The following is an 18,057-nucleotide window of genomic DNA, read 5'->3' on the forward strand; positions in this document are numbered from 1 at the left end:
CAGGTGGGCATCCCCACCTCCTCAGATAGTGCTGGTCCAGGTGGGTATCCCCCACTCCTCAGAATCCTCAGTGCTCAGGCACTGACCACCTCTTTCATGGGCACTGTGGCTATTTTGCTGATGTTCGTCTTCTCAATTCATTACAGGGTTCATTCCCTTTACTCAGGATGGCAGGCTGGCAGCTGTGAAAGGCCCAGTGCCTTGCCCGCTGTCTACACGCAGAGAAAGCCCTGTTCTGCCCGCTGCATTCACCTCTTTGGCCACTCACTTTAAACCAATCATTTTGGCACAAGAGGCAGACGTGACTGAGTGAGTACTGGCATGGGGGCCGGCAGTGGAGTAGAGGTGCCAGGCGAGCTTTACAAGATGTGTTTTTCTCCTCTCTGTCTCAGGGAAGGCCATTCCTTCCCTTCTGATCAGGGTGATCGGCTCGAGGGCCCCTGCCCTGCCTCTGACTCTGCAGGTAGCACTGGAATTGAAGTGGCTGAGAAGCAGATGGCCGCTGTGAGCCCAAAGATTCCAGAAACTCCTGCACTACCTGAGACTCCAAAGGGCTCCCCCGAAGCACCACCCCCAGGCAGCTCTGCCCAGGTCCAGCCTCTAGCCAGACCCACCTCCCCAGGGGGCCAACATGAGAGAGATCCATCCCCTCCTGGGGACCCTTCCGACGCCTCTGGGCCTCCTGCCACTTCCCCGAAGAATGACCTCCTTCCCACGCAGGATCTAGAGAACAAACCAGGCTTGCAGGAAGAACCTTGGAGCCCTGACCTTCCTTGTGGAAGAGGCCGCAGGGACCATGCTCCCTGTGACCCTCCTCACAGCAATGAGCCTGTGCTCAAGGAGTCCAGTAGCCCTGGGGCGCCAGGCCTGGAGCCCAAGGAGCCCAGCAGCCGTAGGGACACTGCCTCTGCCTCTGAGGCACCAGATCATCCCCTACAGAAAAGTGTCCCCAAAGGTCGAGGAGAGGAGAGAGAGCCCAGTGGTACAGGGCCTCCCCTAGACTCGGCAAAGCCAGCAGATCGGAGGCTGCCTTCATTTCATTCAGAAACCTCCTCTGGGCAGAAAAGGGCAATTGGCCCTTCACTACAGAGAGTGATGCATCTCATCCAAGAAGAGTTTGCCTTTGATGGCTATCTGGAGAATGGGCTGGAAGCCTTGATCATGGGTAGGAGTATGGAGCAGGGCATGTGCTACAGGGTGGCGATTGTTGGGGAGGGGATTGACCGTCGTGGGCCCCTGTGCTCACTGGGTGAGGAGGGCAGTGCAGGCCGGAGGCTGTGGCCTATCTGGGGACCACTTTGGCCCTGTTGTAAGAGAATCTCTGAAACCACATCCACCTTTTGGGCTTTCACACCATTTTCTCAGGCAGCAAGTTGAGCACTCACACCACCAAACCGCCAGCCTTCCTCCTTCAGGCAGACATGGGGGTGGAGCGGGGCACACCAGGGGATCCTGAGGGCAACATTTTCCCAGCAACATTCAGAGGCTGGTGAAAATGATCATTACACTTTGATTCCCACTAAGGAGAATACATCTATGCCTTGAAAGATCTCACATATGCAACTTTCTGTGGGGCCATATCTGAGAAGTTTTGTGACCTCTACTGGAATGAGAAACTGCTTCAGAATCTCTTCAAGGTTGTGAATGGGAAGATGTCCCCACCTGAGAGGTGAGTGCTGCCCCACCTCAGCTTCTGTGCAACCTGTGGCCTGCCCGGCATGGAGGCCTGGCCTCCTTGCCTTCCTCTGTCACTCAGGGCTGTGGATCTCGGCTCCCTCTCGCTGCTGGGCTTGACCACAGATGTGACTGGGAGGCAAGAAGTCCCTGAGCGAGCTGACACAGCCTGTCAGCGAGACCCTCCTCAATGGGACTTTTTAAAGCCAGAAAATCCTGTTTTCCATGGTATTTGTTTATCTGTGAGAAAGCAGGAAGACCTAGCGCTGCCAATGGACGGGCGAGGTTGATCACCCCTTGTCTCAGCAGACAGGAACACCCGGGGAGGTATCCAACTGTGCAGAGACTCTCAGATGTGGTGGTGTCCTGGCTGGGTTTTTTTCTCCCTTCTATCTGTCATTCTTTGTTACAAGGGATGACTGTATGGGGAGGGGTGATGGTGATGGGAATGGGGATGGGGATGGGGATGGGGATGGTAATATGATGGTGATGGGGATGGGAATGGTGGCGATGGTGGGGATGGTGGTGATGGGGATGGGGATGGGGATAGAGATGGGGATATAAAGAAAATGCAAGCAAACCCTTTTTGGGAGGTAGGTCATAGAACACAAGAGCTAACAGGGACCTCAGTGGCCTTCTCGTCTGACCCATCTGGGGCAGGAGTCCCTGCTAGAACCTCCCCTCCAGGCCCCTTCCTGTTTATTCCCCCACCTCATGCCAAGTTGGTTGTTGGCCTCTAGGTCCCTGCTGGTCTTTGGAGTCCTTTTGTCTCCTCATGGCAGGTAGGACTGCTGAGCTGGGGGTATGGCACCACTCCTCACCCACACCCCCAAGGCCAGAACCCCAGTACTCCACTCTTCATTTTGATCTTGCCACAGGAAGAGCAGGTGGACGTAAGCGGCCTTGGCATGTTGGCTGATTTCAATTTCCTCATCATTTTTCTGATGGATGTGCAGTAACGTGTCCCGTATTGGCCATCAATTCCAGCCTTCTTGGAGAGCCCTCCATCTAACTTTTTCTTGGAGAACTCCAAGCAGAGGGAACCCACCCAAATTCCAAGCCCACTCTATTTGGGGACAGCTGTCTCATGAGGAAGTTTGTCCTAATGTCAAGTCTCTTTGCCACTGTCCCCACCCAGCCACCGTACCCCCATTGCTCCTGGCTCTGACTTCTGGGGCCAAACAAAATAAATTTAGTCCTTCACCTAGGCAGCTAGAGGATGAAGTGGACAGAACCCTAGGCCTGAAGTCAGGAAGACCTGAGTTCAAATCTGATTCTTGTCTCCTGTAGTCTGAGCAATCCTGTTTAGCCCATGTTCTGGTCACTGTTCTGTCCTAGGCCCTGGGAACTCATGGTCCCAACTGCTTCTCTGCCAGGCCATTTGTGTTGTGGGATCACCATTGGAGGTCCAGTCAAGGGGGCTTTTTCCATTGTAGGCACTGACAGGGTAATGTTGGATGACAGGAGGAAGCTCCTGGGTTTTGGCCCAGAGCTCTTTGAAATGTTAAAATAGAGGTTCTGATTTTCAGCATAACAGAAACAGATGGCTCTGAATGGGAGAGTCAAGGCCATGGTGGACAGAAGCCAGTCAGTGGGCCAGCAGGTGGAAGACAAATAAAGTATGAAACAGGTAAGACGGTTGACCCAGTCATGGGCAAGGAGCTTTCCCCTAGGCAGGGGCTTTTCTTGTCTTTATTGAGGTCCCCCACCCTTCTCACTAAAAGAACAAGGAGCCAGTTATCACTGGGCTCATTCTTAAGCCAATCAATAATCAATGAGAAAACAAATTATTTGGGTCACATGAAGAAGAGTCTTGTGTCAAGAGGGGCAGTGATGCTTTAGAAGGCTAGACCCGAAGCCAAGGTGGGGGAGGGGAGAGGGGGAGAGTGGGGGGAAGAGGGGTGATGCCTGCCTCTCATGTGTTGGTGTGACCTCAAGCAGTCTCTTAGCATCATCTCTGAACTGGAGTCATTGAGAGCATGAAAGGTCACAAGCAAGGCACTAGATTAAAGAGAGATAGATAGATAGATAGATAGATAGATAGATAGATAGATAGATAGATAGGCAGATAGATAGATAGATAGGCAGGCAGATAAGCAGATAGATAGATAGATAGATAGATAGATAGATAGATAGATAGATAGATAGATAGATAGATAGGCAGATAGATAGATAGATAGATAGGCAGATAGGCAGATAGGCAGATAGATAGACAGATAGATAGATGGATAGATAGATAGATAGATAGATAGATAGATAGATAGATAGACAAATAGATAGATAGATAGATAGATAGATACATAGATAGATAGACAGATAGATAGATAGGCAGATAATTAGGCAGATAGGTAGGTAAGTAGATAGAAAATATGAGTTTGTGTGGCCTCCCTTCCCTCTTCTGGCCAGTCTCTCTCCATCCCCAGAAAGGAAACATTCTTGGAGATGCCAGAGAAATAGTTCCCTTCCCTTTGGACTTGCTGCATTCCAGTGACTCACAGCATTGGCAAAGGGCAAAGTTCTTCCAGCTAATGAACATGTCATGCCTCAGTCCCTTGCTTCTCCCCCAGATCTAGGACTATATGCTCAAGCTCCTTCTTTCAGAGATACTGGTCCTTTACAGTCATTGCCTCAAATTTTCAGAAACTCAGAATTGTTTGGGAAATGTTCCGTCCTCTATCCAAGAGCCTAGGTCTTGTGGCTTCATCCTCTCCTGGGGCCATTTAGTGGAGATTCTCCCCACCCTGGTGCCCAACACTGCCAGGTCATAGGCCATATGCAGGAATTGCCTGTAGCATGATTCTACTGCTCCTCTCCAAGGCTGCCATTAGCAGCTCCCAAGGGATGTAGCATTGCAAATGCCCAGGCTTTTCCCTATGAGCACCTGGGGCTGCTCTTAGCTGTGCTGCCACTTTCTCTCTCTAGCTAACCTTCTCTATGGCTGGCCTTGACTCCCTACTTCTTGTATGGACCTGGTTCCAAAAGGAAGGTTCCTATCCACCATAGCCTGAGCCTAAGAATGAGTGTCCAAGGCCCCAGGTCCAGAGGATGTTCTCAGTTTTCTCAACAAAATGTTAATGGGCACATCCCCACATTCCATAGGGGCATGCAGGGAAGTTCCCAGCTATATCCAGGCAATGGGATTTATGGGAATGTTAGACCAGGCTCTCCTAACCAGCCCTTTCTATGCTCCTCCATAGTGAAATGTTTGCGCTCTCTGCATATCCTACTGGAGAGTGCCTGGGTACATTGGCCTGCTTCCCCAATTGGGATATTTCTTGGAGGCCTAGAGGAGAGTTCTACAGCCTCAGGAAACTCACTCAATAAAGCAGCTGCCCCCTTTCATGAGTACCTCTCATTGCTCCAGGAGCCATGACTGTTATCCGTGATGTTCTCATCACAGTTTTTAGACACCCCCTAAATCACCAGTCTTATGTGAAGGGGCTCCCCACAACTTGGTGGGCCTGGTGCTTATGCTCATTCCCAACACACCATTGTGCAAGGTACTCTGAGGCCTGTGCCTGCCTGGTGTTTGGAAGGTTCTAACCTAAAGCTAAAACAACAAGAAAAAAGTCAAATTAAACAAACAATAAGGGAGGGAAGGAAAGGGAAAAGAAGGATGGAAGGAGGGAGAGGGAAGAAAATACACTTCCTCTACCAAAATGTGAACTATTTTGGGTGGTATGGACCTACCCTGATTCTCTCCCCATGTGCATTTCTAATCCTAACCCTAATTCCATTTCTAACCCCAATTAAAGGACCTAGGTTAGCCCCAGCAATGTTAACTTAGCACCCAAGTCTCTTCCAACCCTAGAATGCAAAGCTACCCTAATCCATATGGCTCATTTTGCCTCAACCCCGAATTTTCCCTGGAAAGCTCTAAGTCTATCTTGTGCCTAGATTTCCATGAATGTGGGTTAAAGGATCCCCAGTTCCCATTCAAGCACTGAAGGTAACACCAGACAGCTTTTATTTCACCACCTAAGAAATGCATAACAACTCTTAAGTCTCTATAACCCAGAACTAGCTAATCCAGTTTCTGGTGGCTCCCATCATCACGTGTGGGGCTTGTAAAGGCCTCCAAAAGCATAGTGTTACTCCAAAGGCTTGGACTTCCCTTAAAAAAGAAATGACCTTGAGATTTCTGAGGAGTCATGCCCTCCCCAGTGAGGTGTGAATGTGTTCCCAAGTCCTACAAGACATCCTCAGTCTTGTTGATGAGGCACATAACCATAGCTTCCAAAGGGAGATGCAATCAAAACCATAAGAGATGGCCTCATATCTATTCACAAAAAAAGATGATGTGAATTTTCACATCTCATCAAGGGAGCCACATCCTCCTAGTCAACCATGGAAACTGCTGGTTATTCAGCTAACATGCGTATAGCGAGTAAATGCTTACTTTGCATTTAAAGCATACCCAGAAAGTCCCCCCCAATTCTGTTACTGAGGTTTTTCTAGATTGCTGCTAGCTTCCTGACACCCCTTAAAGTTGTACTGGGCAGCTTTCTCATTGGAACAACATAGAGCTGGTTTTCTTGAGGTTGTTCAAGCTGGGACTTGCCTGCAAACCCCCAACATGTTCAGTGAATGAGGAAGTCCTCAAACCACCTTGGTCAAGCTGAGAAAGTTCAGTTGGACTTCTTAGCCTCCTTGGTTCAGAGCAGGACTTCTCGGTAACCTGGTTATGTCACGGGACTCTCTGTTGGGCAGTCTGGGGTGGCCCAGAAACCCCTTCTCAGAATTACAGTTTTAAATGCATAAAATAAAATTCATAGGGTTATAAAGAAAACCAGCTATTAAAGAAATGAACACATTACAGTTATTAAAATGTTGAAGAAAAACCAAGCTTCTGGACCCCAGGTTAAAAACCCCTGATCCAATGTGGAGAACTGATTCAAATTTAAAAGAATAAGTGTGATTGCCCAATTGATAAATCCTCAAAGGATATAAAATAGAAAGTTTTCAGAAGCAGAAATCCATGTTATTCATAGGCATATGAGAAAATGCTCTAAATCACTAATTTGATAAATGAAAATTAAACATCCCTGAGGTACTACCTTATATTTGTCAGATTGGCAAAGATGACAAAAAAAGGAAAATGACAAACATTGGCAGGGCTGTGGAAAAATAGGTACACTCATGCATTCTTGACGGAACTGTGAACTGGTCCAACCATTCTGGAAGACCATTTGGAACTATGTCCCCAGAGCTATTACATATTCTTTGTGTATACCCTGTGACCCAGTGATAACACTAGTAGGCCTAAACCCCAAGGAGATCAGGACCCAGAATATTTTGGGGCAGAACTAGTTATAGCAGTTCTTTTTTGTGGTGGCAAACAATTGGAAACTGAGGGGATGCCCAGCAATTCAGAAATATCTGAACAAGTTATGATACATGAATATGATAGAATACCGTTGTGCTATAAGACATGATAAAGGGGATGGTTTCAGATTAATCTGGGAAGACTTGTATGAACTGATGCAAAGTGAAACAAGCAGAACTGGGAGAACAATTTGGACAATAACAGCAACTTGAGGGGCAGCTACGTGGCGCAGTGGATAGAGCACTGGCCCTGAAGTCAGGAGAAGCTAAGTTCAAATCCGGCCTCAGATCAAACACTTAACACATACTAGCTGTGTGACCCTGGGCAAGTCACTTAACCCCATTTGCCTAAAAACAAAAAAAAAGAAAGAAAGAAAGAAAAGAAAAGCACTCTTGAAAGACTTAGGAACCAAGCACAATTCCAAAGGGTTCCTGATGAGACCCACTGCCCACTTCCAGAGAAAGAGCAGGTAGACTTAGTGTGCAAACTGAGGCCTGGTTTTTTGGATGTGGCTAGGGAGGGAATTTGTTTTGCTTGACGTGTTTGTGATGGGTTTTATTTTTCTTGCTTTCTCAGTGGAAGGAGGGGGCGAAAGGAGGGAGGGAGTGAAGGAAAGAAGGGCAGTGAGAGGGAGAGAATTTGGACCTGAAAATAAAATGAAATTTTTTTAAAAACCTGATCTAAAGCTGTCTAGGCCACCCTCCCCCTCATTTTATAGATGAGGAAACTGAGGTCCACTGAAGTTAAGTGACTTACCCAAGGTCACTCAGGGAGTAACCATTAGATGTAAGATTGGAACCCTAGACTTCTGAGTCTAGCGCCACAGATATTTGTAGTCCCACGTGCTGGAAGGAAGAAGTTTCTTTGTGAGGTAGGAGGAGTTTGTGTGTTGAAAGGAGTGGGGTGAACACAGGATGTTTCTGGAGGCCATTGTGATCGTTGGCTCAAGGGACTCATTTTCCAGATGTAAAGGATGGCATGAGGGAAGCCCCAGGACATGCCCTTCACTTCTACCAGCAGAACAGACAAAAGTCTCCTATTTGTCGAGCTCTCCAGGGTAGTTTAAGGCCAGATCAAAAGAAGATCACTTGATGTCAGGACCACTGACTGGCCGAGGGCCCTCTGTGCACTCTTTCTGGTGGCAGCCATGTGGTCCTGGCTGTCATGACAATCGCCTGTTGTGGCCCTTTGTGGCCCTTCCTCTGCTAACTGTTAACTATTCATATTTCTGTCTGAGTAAGAAATTTAGGATGGGACTGGAATATGCTTTGTTTCATTCTTTCCAAGGAAAACTGAGGCCGAGGGCCTCCCGCACCCCTGGAGTGCCACCCTCACCAGCCGTGCTCTCTGAAATGGATGCAAATGAGCTGTCCCAAAGTAACTTCGAGGTGGGATTCAGGCCACAGAAGATGACGAGTGGTGAGAACCAGGAGCACTCCACAGAAGGCAGCTGCCTCCAGGACAGCCCAGGAGGGGAAGGCACGGCCTTTGGGATCAAGAACATCACCCCCTCTCCCTGCCCAACTGAGTTCCGCAGCTGTAGCCCCGGCTGGTACAGTGCCTTCTACGAAGCCGATTGCTTTGGTCCAGATGTTTACACTTACGTGAAAAAGCTGGGGCGGCAGAAAGATAATGACTCACAGAACATAGATGCCCCAAACCTGGTAAGTCCTTAAAACCATCCCTGGGAGCACTCATCCCACCTCCTCACCCTTGGCTGACACCTCAAACACCGTTGTTCACACTGACTATACCCACATTCACTCTGGGAGTGTGCCAGGTTTAGTGGGTGGTTAAAGGCCAAATGGGAGAAAACTGGCGAATCATCCTGGTCGTGGTCTTCATGGTAAGGAAGATATGCCCCATGCAAGTCTGGATTCCCAAGGGAGCTCAGGGGTCCTTGGGCCTGGGGCTGGAGTCTAATGGTGGGGGCACTTTGGTCCCGAGAAGCAGAACTCATCTCGGGACCAAGCTGGGAGACACCGAGGCTTTGGCAAGCCCAGAAAGGCCCAAGGCCAAGCTCTCCACCACCCAGCAAGCTCCAGGTCCACCACAGCACCCCCATTCCTGGAACACACTAACCATGGAGGCCCTTGATGATGTCAAGAGTCCTATGAGGCCCCTCAGATTCTATGGCTATTGAGTTGTCCAGGGCTGCAACCTGGAGACCGTGACGAGGCTTGAGCCTTGTCAAAGGGTCCCAGGAGCCAAAGGGCTTCTTGCCCTGTGAGGCCTGTCCCTGAGTTCCTGACAGCCATTTTTCCTTTATCTTTGTCCTTCTGGTTTTCTGGGAATGCATCTTCTTGGATATTCCAAAGTCCTTCTCTCAGCTGGAGTCTTTCAGACACAGAGCCCCACCAGTTACCTGTGTGGGTGGTTTGCTTGCTTCTGATTTCCCCAAAGTGTGACTCCAGAGCCAGGTGCCTCCACCTAGAATTCTGCCCACATTTTCGGCTCCCCAGGTATAGGGAGAATCGACTTAGAGGAGGACTGAAGTCTGTGGCCAATCCTAATGTTCTCTCTGGAATGGCCAGGCCAAGGCTAGACACATTCTCTTCTGGAGGCTATCCAAATGCATGGATGTCCATTTGCCAGCAGGCGTCTTGCAGAAGTAGCGGTCATGAGTGGCAGCAGGTGCATTTCTGGTTAGAAAGTGTTGAGCAGAGAGGCTTTCATTGATCCAATGGGGAATCTCTTCTTGGGAGCTCAGAACCCTGCACTGAAGAGAGAAAGCTTAATGAGAGTAGTTAGCTTGATGCATTTGACTGATGTATAAGCTGGAGAAGGCCTGCCCTAGCACCCTATGCCTCAGCTGCTCCTGCTTACACAGATCCCCTTTCCTCAATATTCTGGACAAATAAGTCATCGCTGCTGGACAATGTTAGGCTTTCTAGAAGAGAAGCTCTTTACCTTGGGTACTGTAGGGATGAAAGTGTAGACAGGCATTGCTTTGCAGGCTTTGCATTGCTTGTGCAGTCCTTTTCTCCCTCTTGGGGGGCAGGCTGTCATGGGTAACAAAAAGCTCACTTTGAACTCTCCACATCTCCTCCTGGAATGAACTAGACCCCAATCTGCTGCTAATGTAAAGAATAAACATCCGTGGTGTCCCAGGGCTCTGCTCTGGTTAGTGTGGCCTGGAGAAATCCTGGTGTGGGAAGAGAATTGGGGGCCGGGGTCCCTGTCATGATTTCATACATGGTTCTCACATAGCAGCTCAACCAGAGAAGTGTTCTTTCTAGAACAGAATTGGGGAGGGGGCCAGCACATTAATTCCATCCAGTGACCACTTATGGAGACCACCTACCATGCACAAGGCTCTGAGCAGGCTAAGGAATGAGTCAGTTATGGCTAGATCAGGTAGAGTTGAGCCCCAAAGCAGAATATTAAGTGGGCATCTCTCTTGCCAGTCTTTGCTTTTTTTGTCCTCTTAGTGGCATCCCTGTCCTGCTTTAAGATGGATGGATGAATGGATGGATGGTTGGATGGATGGGTGGATGGGTGAATGAGTATGTGGGTGGATGGATGGATGGATGGATGGGTGGGTGGATGGATGGGTGGGTGGGTGGATGTGTGGGTAGATGTATGGGTGGATGGATGGATAGATGGATGGATGGATAAATAAACAGAACATTTATTAAACACTATATGCTAGGCCTATGCTAAGATCAGTTGAGACCATTCCCTTCATACTTGTTCCTCCTTTACACTGCCAAGAGTGGCTAACATGACTCCTTAGGTATCATATGCATGTTAACCAGCCACATCACTTTATAAAGACAAAATGGGGCCATTTCAAGCCTCAGCTCAGGATTTCTGAGCTCCTTTGAAGACTTACTTCCTTCTCTACCCTAGAGATAAGGGTCCCCCACCAGCTGATTCTGCAGAGATTGTCAGGCTGCCTGAAAATCCCCCCCAAAACACTCTTCTGAGGGGTTCCTAAACATGCACTGAGTAGTGAGCCTGAGATGGGAGCTGTCCAGCAATTTCCTATAAACCCAAATGAAACCATGTAAGCTCTGAGGATCCTTACCCCATCTCCACTGCTCACCAATGAGCCAGACCCCCCAAACAAGGTTATGGCTCCACTCAGGATCCCAGAGGTGTCCCAGAGGGTCCCCAGGGCTGGGGCTGTCTTTCTCAAATGTCAGTGGCTCAAGCCCCCATTTTGATGTGCTCCCTCCAATTTAACCAATTGTGATGAAAGCCCATTTCATTTAGCCAATTAGCATCCATTAGTTTTTACTAAGGGCTATTTACTAGGAAGACCAGCAACAATAAGACTTCCAGAGGAAGTATATGTGGGGAAGGGTCCCCAATGTCCCATCTGTTGCCTCATTACCTGGAGGAGAATGGGCAGCTCACAACGTTCACTTCCATAAGTGGAAGAGTCTATGCCTCTGCTCTTGCTGGGCTGGGTCAAACAAGTCATTCTTCAGAGCCTCACCCACAAGGGGCCTCCTGCCAACCAGCCTTGGCTCCAGCTCCCAAGCTTGCTGTGCTCGCTGTTCTAGCCCTAATTCTGAGCTCAGAAGGCTGTGACCATCTCCTATACTCCTTTACCTAAAATCAGGAAGATCAGACACCAGGAAGAGCAGGCTCATGACCTCTGTGGGGAGATCAGGACTGAAGGCTTCTCTCCCCACTGAGGCCAATTCAGTCCTAGCCCCCTCACCTGAACCCAGTCAGGAAAGTAGATGATGGGTGTGAGGCAGCTGACTATGTTAGCCACCAGAGCCCAGGCCAAAGTGAGTGTATTTCCTCCCATTTGGCCTTGCTGCCTCTTGGTTCACCTGTGACACTTACCTCCCAGGGTGCTCCTCTCCAAGAGAAGAGGCAGATGGGTAGAGGGAGTTCCCTGTCTGGGCTCCCTACACCATTCACATGTACGATTCAGGGAGGGTGAGCTGTCCCATTTAGACAATGGGTGAGAAAGATGGGAGTTTCCAAGGTGTTTTTCCCCTGGCGCATTAGGTGAGTGGTCAAAGGGCTAAAGGCGACTTGTCAGGGGCCTGACCCACACTCCCTGTGGGTTCTCACAGCTGTCATGGTCCCTGGTGCAGCCTGGTGGGATTCTCAGGAAGAGGACGTCACCGTCTTCTAGTCCTGCCATAATCATCTGTGTCTGGAGCTGTCCCTTGGCCCCTTCTTCCCTCCTTATGTTTCAGTAGTGGTTGTCTCTGGTTCTGTGGTGGTGGTGTAGCCCCACTCTGGGGTGATTCCTGACTTTTGCTTCCTTTGATGCATTAAAATGATAATCTATGGGGCAAGGGTGGTCGCTGCTGACTAGGGCAGCTCTGTGCACCATTCCTGCCACACAGAGCCCAAGACACTTCGGGGGCTCCCTATTGCCTCTTGGAGAAAAAGCAGACTTCTCTTCAGCACTTAATGCTAGAGGGCCACAGGGGCCACAATCTGGTTCCTGCCCATCTTTCCAGACATTTCTTGTGTTCTTTTGTATACTGCCACACCCCAGCCGTGCTCTGGATGTCAATGCCCTTATTTCTTCCAGCGTGAAGGCTAACACCCACTTGAGAAAAAGATTAAGGTTAGAAACACCTTGGAATTAATCCTGCTTCCAACCCTAAAGGTCAACTGGCATTTTAGCCAGAAGCCCTGATTCTGGCTATGGGGGAAAAGGTGGCTATGGCATTTCTGGGGAGGGGGGGATAATGACAGCGATTTCTCAATGTGCATTTTCTGCAAACACTGTCTGATGGAGCAGTCTTCCCTCGAGGAGTATGAATGTAACCAGGTAGGTTTCCATGTGTGCTGACTTGGGTCCCCTCAGCCATTTGATCAGGACCATTTCATGGAGAGTTTGGGCTACCTGTCCAGTCTATATAATCTGTCATTGGCTAAATTTTCAGATTATGGGCTTTTAAAAAATGTCACCTTGATGGAAGCCTTCAGTTGGGTACTATATTCCTTTCTCAGTATGTATCATCTATCTAGTGAGCCATCCCTTGTAGCAAAGGATAAAAACAAAAGAAGAAATGAGCCCGATTAACCAATGCCTCAGCCTTGCTGGACAGAAAGAGTCCCTCACCTCTGCATGAATAAGGGAAATGAATTTTCTCATCTCTTCTCTGGAATCAAACTTGGTCATTACATTTAGCCACCATTGAGCTCTTCTCAACTTCCTTCCATTTTCTCATTCACATTGTCATCACTGTGGATCACGTGTCTGAGCTCTGCTGACTCCAGGTGACAACAGTTCATTATTTGAGTCTGTCCACGGTCCTTGGAATTCTTTATCTTCATGGTGTGCTACTCAGCGTCTTATTTTTAGTTAAATGTTCTTTTGGAAACAGCATTAAACAGCATCATCACAAGCATCTGTCTATTTAATAGCCATTTGCATTTTAATTTATTCCGACCCCTAAAGTAGCCTCATGCATTCGGTGTGCCCGTGAGACTCCTTTGTCCATTCATTCTCATTCTCCATGACACAAGAATTACTTTGCTGGGAATATGTCCAGAACAAAAAGGCAGCCTTGTTCTGGGGCCCCTCTACAGAGTGTCTTGTTGTATCAGGGGAAGAGCCACATCCACCGGGCACCTTCATGGAGCAGGACCCTCTAGTGTGCATTGGGTGAATAGCCATGAAAAGGATGAAGAAGGGGCAGCTAGGTGGCGCAGTGGATAGAGCACCAGCCCTGGATTCAGGAGGACCTGAGTTCAAATCCAGCCTCAGACACATAACACTCACTAGCTGTGTGACCCTGGGCAAGTCACTTAACCCCAATTGCCTCACTAAAAAATAAAAATAAAAATAAATGAACAAATGCTTATTCCCCCCCCCAAAAAAAGAAAAAGATGAAGAAATCTGGAAATACCTTTATGAAATAATACAGAAGAGGGGCAAAGAGGGAGATCCACACACAATATTCTAAGCCCTGGTGAGGCAGATCCAATGTGCCTGGGAGAATGACCACCAAGGATAGAGGTTCCTACCCCAGGGAGCTCATGATCACATCCATTGGTAACAAAGCTGAATTTTAGACAAGAAAGAAGTTATCAGCTTAAGGAGCTGAGAATAGGATCTGAAGTCAAAGGCCCTGAATTCAAATCTTGGCTGGGCCCCTTGGCTTGGCAGGGTCATGTCACCCCTCTGGACATCTGTTTTTTTCATCTATAAGATGAAAAAGTTGGGCTAGGTCCCTTCTAGGGTCCTTCCCAGTCTTAAGTCTCAAGTTCAGAGGAGAGAAACACACACTCATAGGAAGGGACCAGAGATCAGCCATTTTAGCTGACCATCAGCCCAGGGAAAGGCAGCATCATAGCAAAAGCTACCATGACCTGAGGCTGTTCAGTGTCCAAGACTGGAGAGAAGGCCAGCCACTCCACTGCCTTCTGCCCTGGCCGGAACACATCTGACCCATGCTGGGTGCCCTCCCTCCAAAATCTTCCTCACCTGACCCTGGTGGGAACTTCCCTCCCAGTATCCTTGAAGGGCGCCCTCCCATTCCATCCTTTGTCCTTCACACACATCTTTTTCTTTTGACTGATTTTGTTGTCGTTGTATTACTAGATGGCCTGATTCAGGTCCAAAGTGACTGAGCTGAGCCTTTTTCTGTTTCTGTCTCTGAAACAACCCTCACCCCCATGCACTAATTGAGGTCTGTACTTGTGTGTGGCCCCTGTGGCCCTCAGCTCTTCTTCTGTGCACATACGGAGCACCGGTGGCCAGGTGGCCAGGCGGCCAGGTGGCCAGCCTTGGCTGCTGTGGTCTGGTGCCCTTCCTGGATAGTGTTGGTCTGGACCATTAAGTCAACAGAAGGGTTTTAGAAGGAGCTAAGGTCTCTTGAGAGCCATGAACTTGACATCTTCTCAGGAGCTAGAACAGCAGCTGATGATGGAGAAGCGAAACTACCGGAAGACCTTGAAATTCCGCCAGAAGCTGCTGCAGAAGGAGAAGAGAAGCCGAGGTAGCTCTGTGGTGGGAAAGAGGGGGGATTGGCGGGAGGCAGGCGTGGGAATGGACCTTGGAGCCCAAGCTGCCCCTCTGCTGAATGTGCTTTACACCCTAAGGTTCTGAGGTTAAAACCATGTTGTCAAAACTGAAAGGACAGCTGGAAGAGACAAAAGCCAAGGTGCAGTTCCTTGAACTGGTCAAGAAGTACCTGCAGGTAAGTTAGCTTTGTTTCTTTTTCTTCCTCCTCCCCCTCCCCCTCCCCTCTCCTCCTCCTCCCCTTCCTTCCCCTCTCCTCTCCTTTCCCTTTTTCTTCCCCTCCCCCTCCCCTCCCCTCTTCTCCCTTACCCTCCCTCTCCCTCTTCCTCATTCCTCTTTCCCCCACCCCTTCCCTTTCCCCTCCATTCTGCACGTGGGTTTGTCAGCTCTCACTTGTAGCTTCAGCCCCCAGGGTAGGAATGTTCTCTAGGCAGGGCCCTGGCTACTGTGTCCTCACACCAACCCTCCTCACAGTGCTGGAGAAGCCCACTCCCACGTAGCCCAGAGGCTGGGTGGTCCCGACTCCCATAAGCTTGGCTCCTCGCAGGTGGCTTATGCGGAGCAGTGGGGCCTGCAGCCATGGGCACTGCCTGTCATCGTGAACATCTCAGCTGCAGGGTGTGATACCCTGGACTTCAGCCCCCTGGATGAGTCGTCCTCACTCATCTTCTACAACGTGAACAAGCACCAGGGAAACAACAAGCAGAGGAGGTCTCGGATCCTCCAGGCTGGCACCCCCCTGGGGCTCATGGCCTATCTCTACTCCAGGTACCTTGGGCCCAGGGTGAGGCCCAGAGAGGGTGGGAGGCTGCCCAAGATCACACAGCCAGAAACCGCCTGATCCTTAGCTGCCGTCTGTAAGGGTTTAAGCTGGGAAAGGGGCCCTGAAGAGGTGGCAGAGTGGGAGCCGGGCCCACCTTTTGCTCAAGGACGCTCCCTGGCTGCCCTTCATGATGGAAGGGCCCTCCTTCTGAGTTTGGGGAGTTTTTAATCTAGGAATCCAAGCCTCATGCATCCCATCTAGTCACTCCACCACTCAGCCTGTTTCCACATCAGTGAGATGGGCTCAATGCTGGGAGAGCCCCATGTGGTCATGCATGGGAAATGTCTTGTGACCATAAAGCAGGACAGGAAGGGAATTCCTTTGCCCAGATGGTGACCCAACAGAAAAGCCATTTACTGGATGTTCACTATATGAGCTAAGTACTGGGGAGACAGACAAAACAGAAATAGCTCTGCCCCTCCCCAGGAGTTTGCATTCTCCTGAGGGAAAATAAGTGTTTTCTCATCTGCAAAGTGGAGGCTTTGGACTAAATGCCCTCTGAGGTCCTTTGCAGCTTTTGAGGTCAAATCCTAAAATAAGAAAAATACATAAAAACAAACCCCAGAGTAATTGGTGATTTGGTAGGTGCCCAGACTGTGCTTCGAAGGAAGCTCAGAATTGGGGGAGGGGCATGGAATGGCATCTATGAGAAGCAGTGAGGAGGGTGGTTTGGCAGGACAGGCTGGGGCCTACAGGGGCTAAGGAGCCCCAGGTGTCCTGAGTAGGGGAGGCAGGCCCCATCTCTGTGGGGAGGACTGATTGAAGAGAAGAGAGATGGGAATCAGAGAGACCACTCAGGAGCCACTGAAGTACCTCAGGTCAGAAAGACAGAAGAGCAGGACAGCCTGGAAACTTACATGTTGTTTACTAAGTCACTTTGTTTTCAAAGGGGAGGGAGGACACAGCGGAATGTAGTAGAGATTTATGGTTTCATGTGTTATCCTCTTTTTCTGTTCTTTGTGTTGGGAAATGTTTGGGTTTTTTTATCCATGTCTGTCAGGTTCAGAATAACAATTTAAAATGTTTAAAAGTAGTCCAGGTTCAAGGTAAGGGCCTGAACTAGGGTGTAGAGAGAAGGACTCAGATATGAAAGATGTGGAGACAGACTGAAGGGCACCCAGCAAATGATGGAGATACAGGGAGTAAAGAAAAGAGATGATGAAAGATGTGATTGAAGGTTGAAAGCAGGGTGACTGGAAGCAGGGCAGATGACAGATGGGGGATGGTAGACAGCAGATGGTGGATGGCAGATGGCCAATGGCAGATGGAAGGTGGAAGTTGGTGAGTGGCAGATGGCAGGTGATGGATGGTGGGTGTCAGATGGCAGATGATAGGTGGCAGATGGTGGATGGCAGATGGAGGATGGTGGGTAGCAGATGAGGGAGGCTTATGGTAGTGGTGGGTGGTAGATGGCAGATGGTGGATGGCCAATGGTGGATGGTGGTTGGCAGTTGGTGAGTGGCGGGTGGTAGATGATGGATGGTGGGTAGCAGATGTCAGATGGTGGGTGGTAGGTGGTGAATGTTGGATGGCAGATGGAGGATGGTAGATGGCATATAATGGATAGTGGGTGACAGGTAGATGGTGGGTGGCAGATGGCAGGTGGCATGTGGTGGATGGATGGTAGACTTCTGGATAGAAACAGAGAAGTGAAGGAAAGAGGTCAGTCTGATATTATAGGGGTGGGAGGAGGAAAAACGAGTTCTGTAGAAAGATGAGAAATAGAAATGAGGACTTCTTAGCCATCTTCATAGATCAACCAATTAATCAGAAAAGAACTCAATCTACAATGACAGAAATAAAACAGTTGCTGCCCTCAGGGAGCTTCTATTCGAAGACTTGTACATATAAGGGTATAGAGAAGAAATACATGCCCAGGAGTTTGATCAGTGATGTGCTGTAGCTGAGGCAATCATGGAGATGATAAGGGAACACATGGGAGCTCCTCAGGTCCCCAGGAGAAAGGGTCTGGGGAAAGAAAAGGAGAAGGCCCAGAATAGAGTTCTGGGGGACACCCATGGGTGGGGGCTAAGACCTGGATAAGGACCCAGCTAAGGAGACTTCAGAGGCAGAATTTGGCACTTGCTACTGGGGACACCCCAAATGCTTGACCCTTGCAGCCAAAATCTCCCTTTCTGCAATGTGAACCTATTCTGGCTTGTAGCCTCCACAGCATGGATGGTAAAGGAACAGGCTTTGGTCCTTGTATGTTTTGAGGCTGACAACCTGCACATACCGGTAAACAGACATTCAGAGTTGGGAGGTACCTCAGTGGCCAACTCA

General features: G+C 49.2%; 1 protein-coding gene across 1 annotated transcript in view; it reads left to right on the forward strand.

Annotated features, from left to right (window-relative positions):
* The window catches only part of KNDC1 (kinase non-catalytic C-lobe domain containing 1), a 94,871-nt gene that overhangs the window by 59,526 nt on the left and 17,288 nt on the right, over positions 1-18,057 (forward strand). Inside the window, exons 13-20 of the mRNA XM_027840500.1 lie at positions 147-309; positions 393-1,165; positions 1,525-1,669; positions 3,204-3,304; positions 8,288-8,664; positions 14,835-14,928; positions 15,032-15,129; positions 15,499-15,719. Of these exons, the coding sequence (XP_027696301.1) occupies positions 147-309; positions 393-1,165; positions 1,525-1,669; positions 3,204-3,304; positions 8,288-8,664; positions 14,835-14,928; positions 15,032-15,129; positions 15,499-15,719 (1,972 nt within the window). The remainder of the gene's footprint in view (positions 1-146; positions 310-392; positions 1,166-1,524; positions 1,670-3,203; positions 3,305-8,287; positions 8,665-14,834; positions 14,929-15,031; positions 15,130-15,498; positions 15,720-18,057) is intronic.

The sequence above is a fragment of the Vombatus ursinus genome, unplaced genomic scaffold (assembly GCF_900497805.2).
Source record: "Vombatus ursinus unplaced genomic scaffold, bare-nosed wombat genome assembly UNPS02014845.1, whole genome shotgun sequence".
Lineage (NCBI taxonomy): Eukaryota > Metazoa > Chordata > Mammalia > Diprotodontia > Vombatidae > Vombatus > Vombatus ursinus.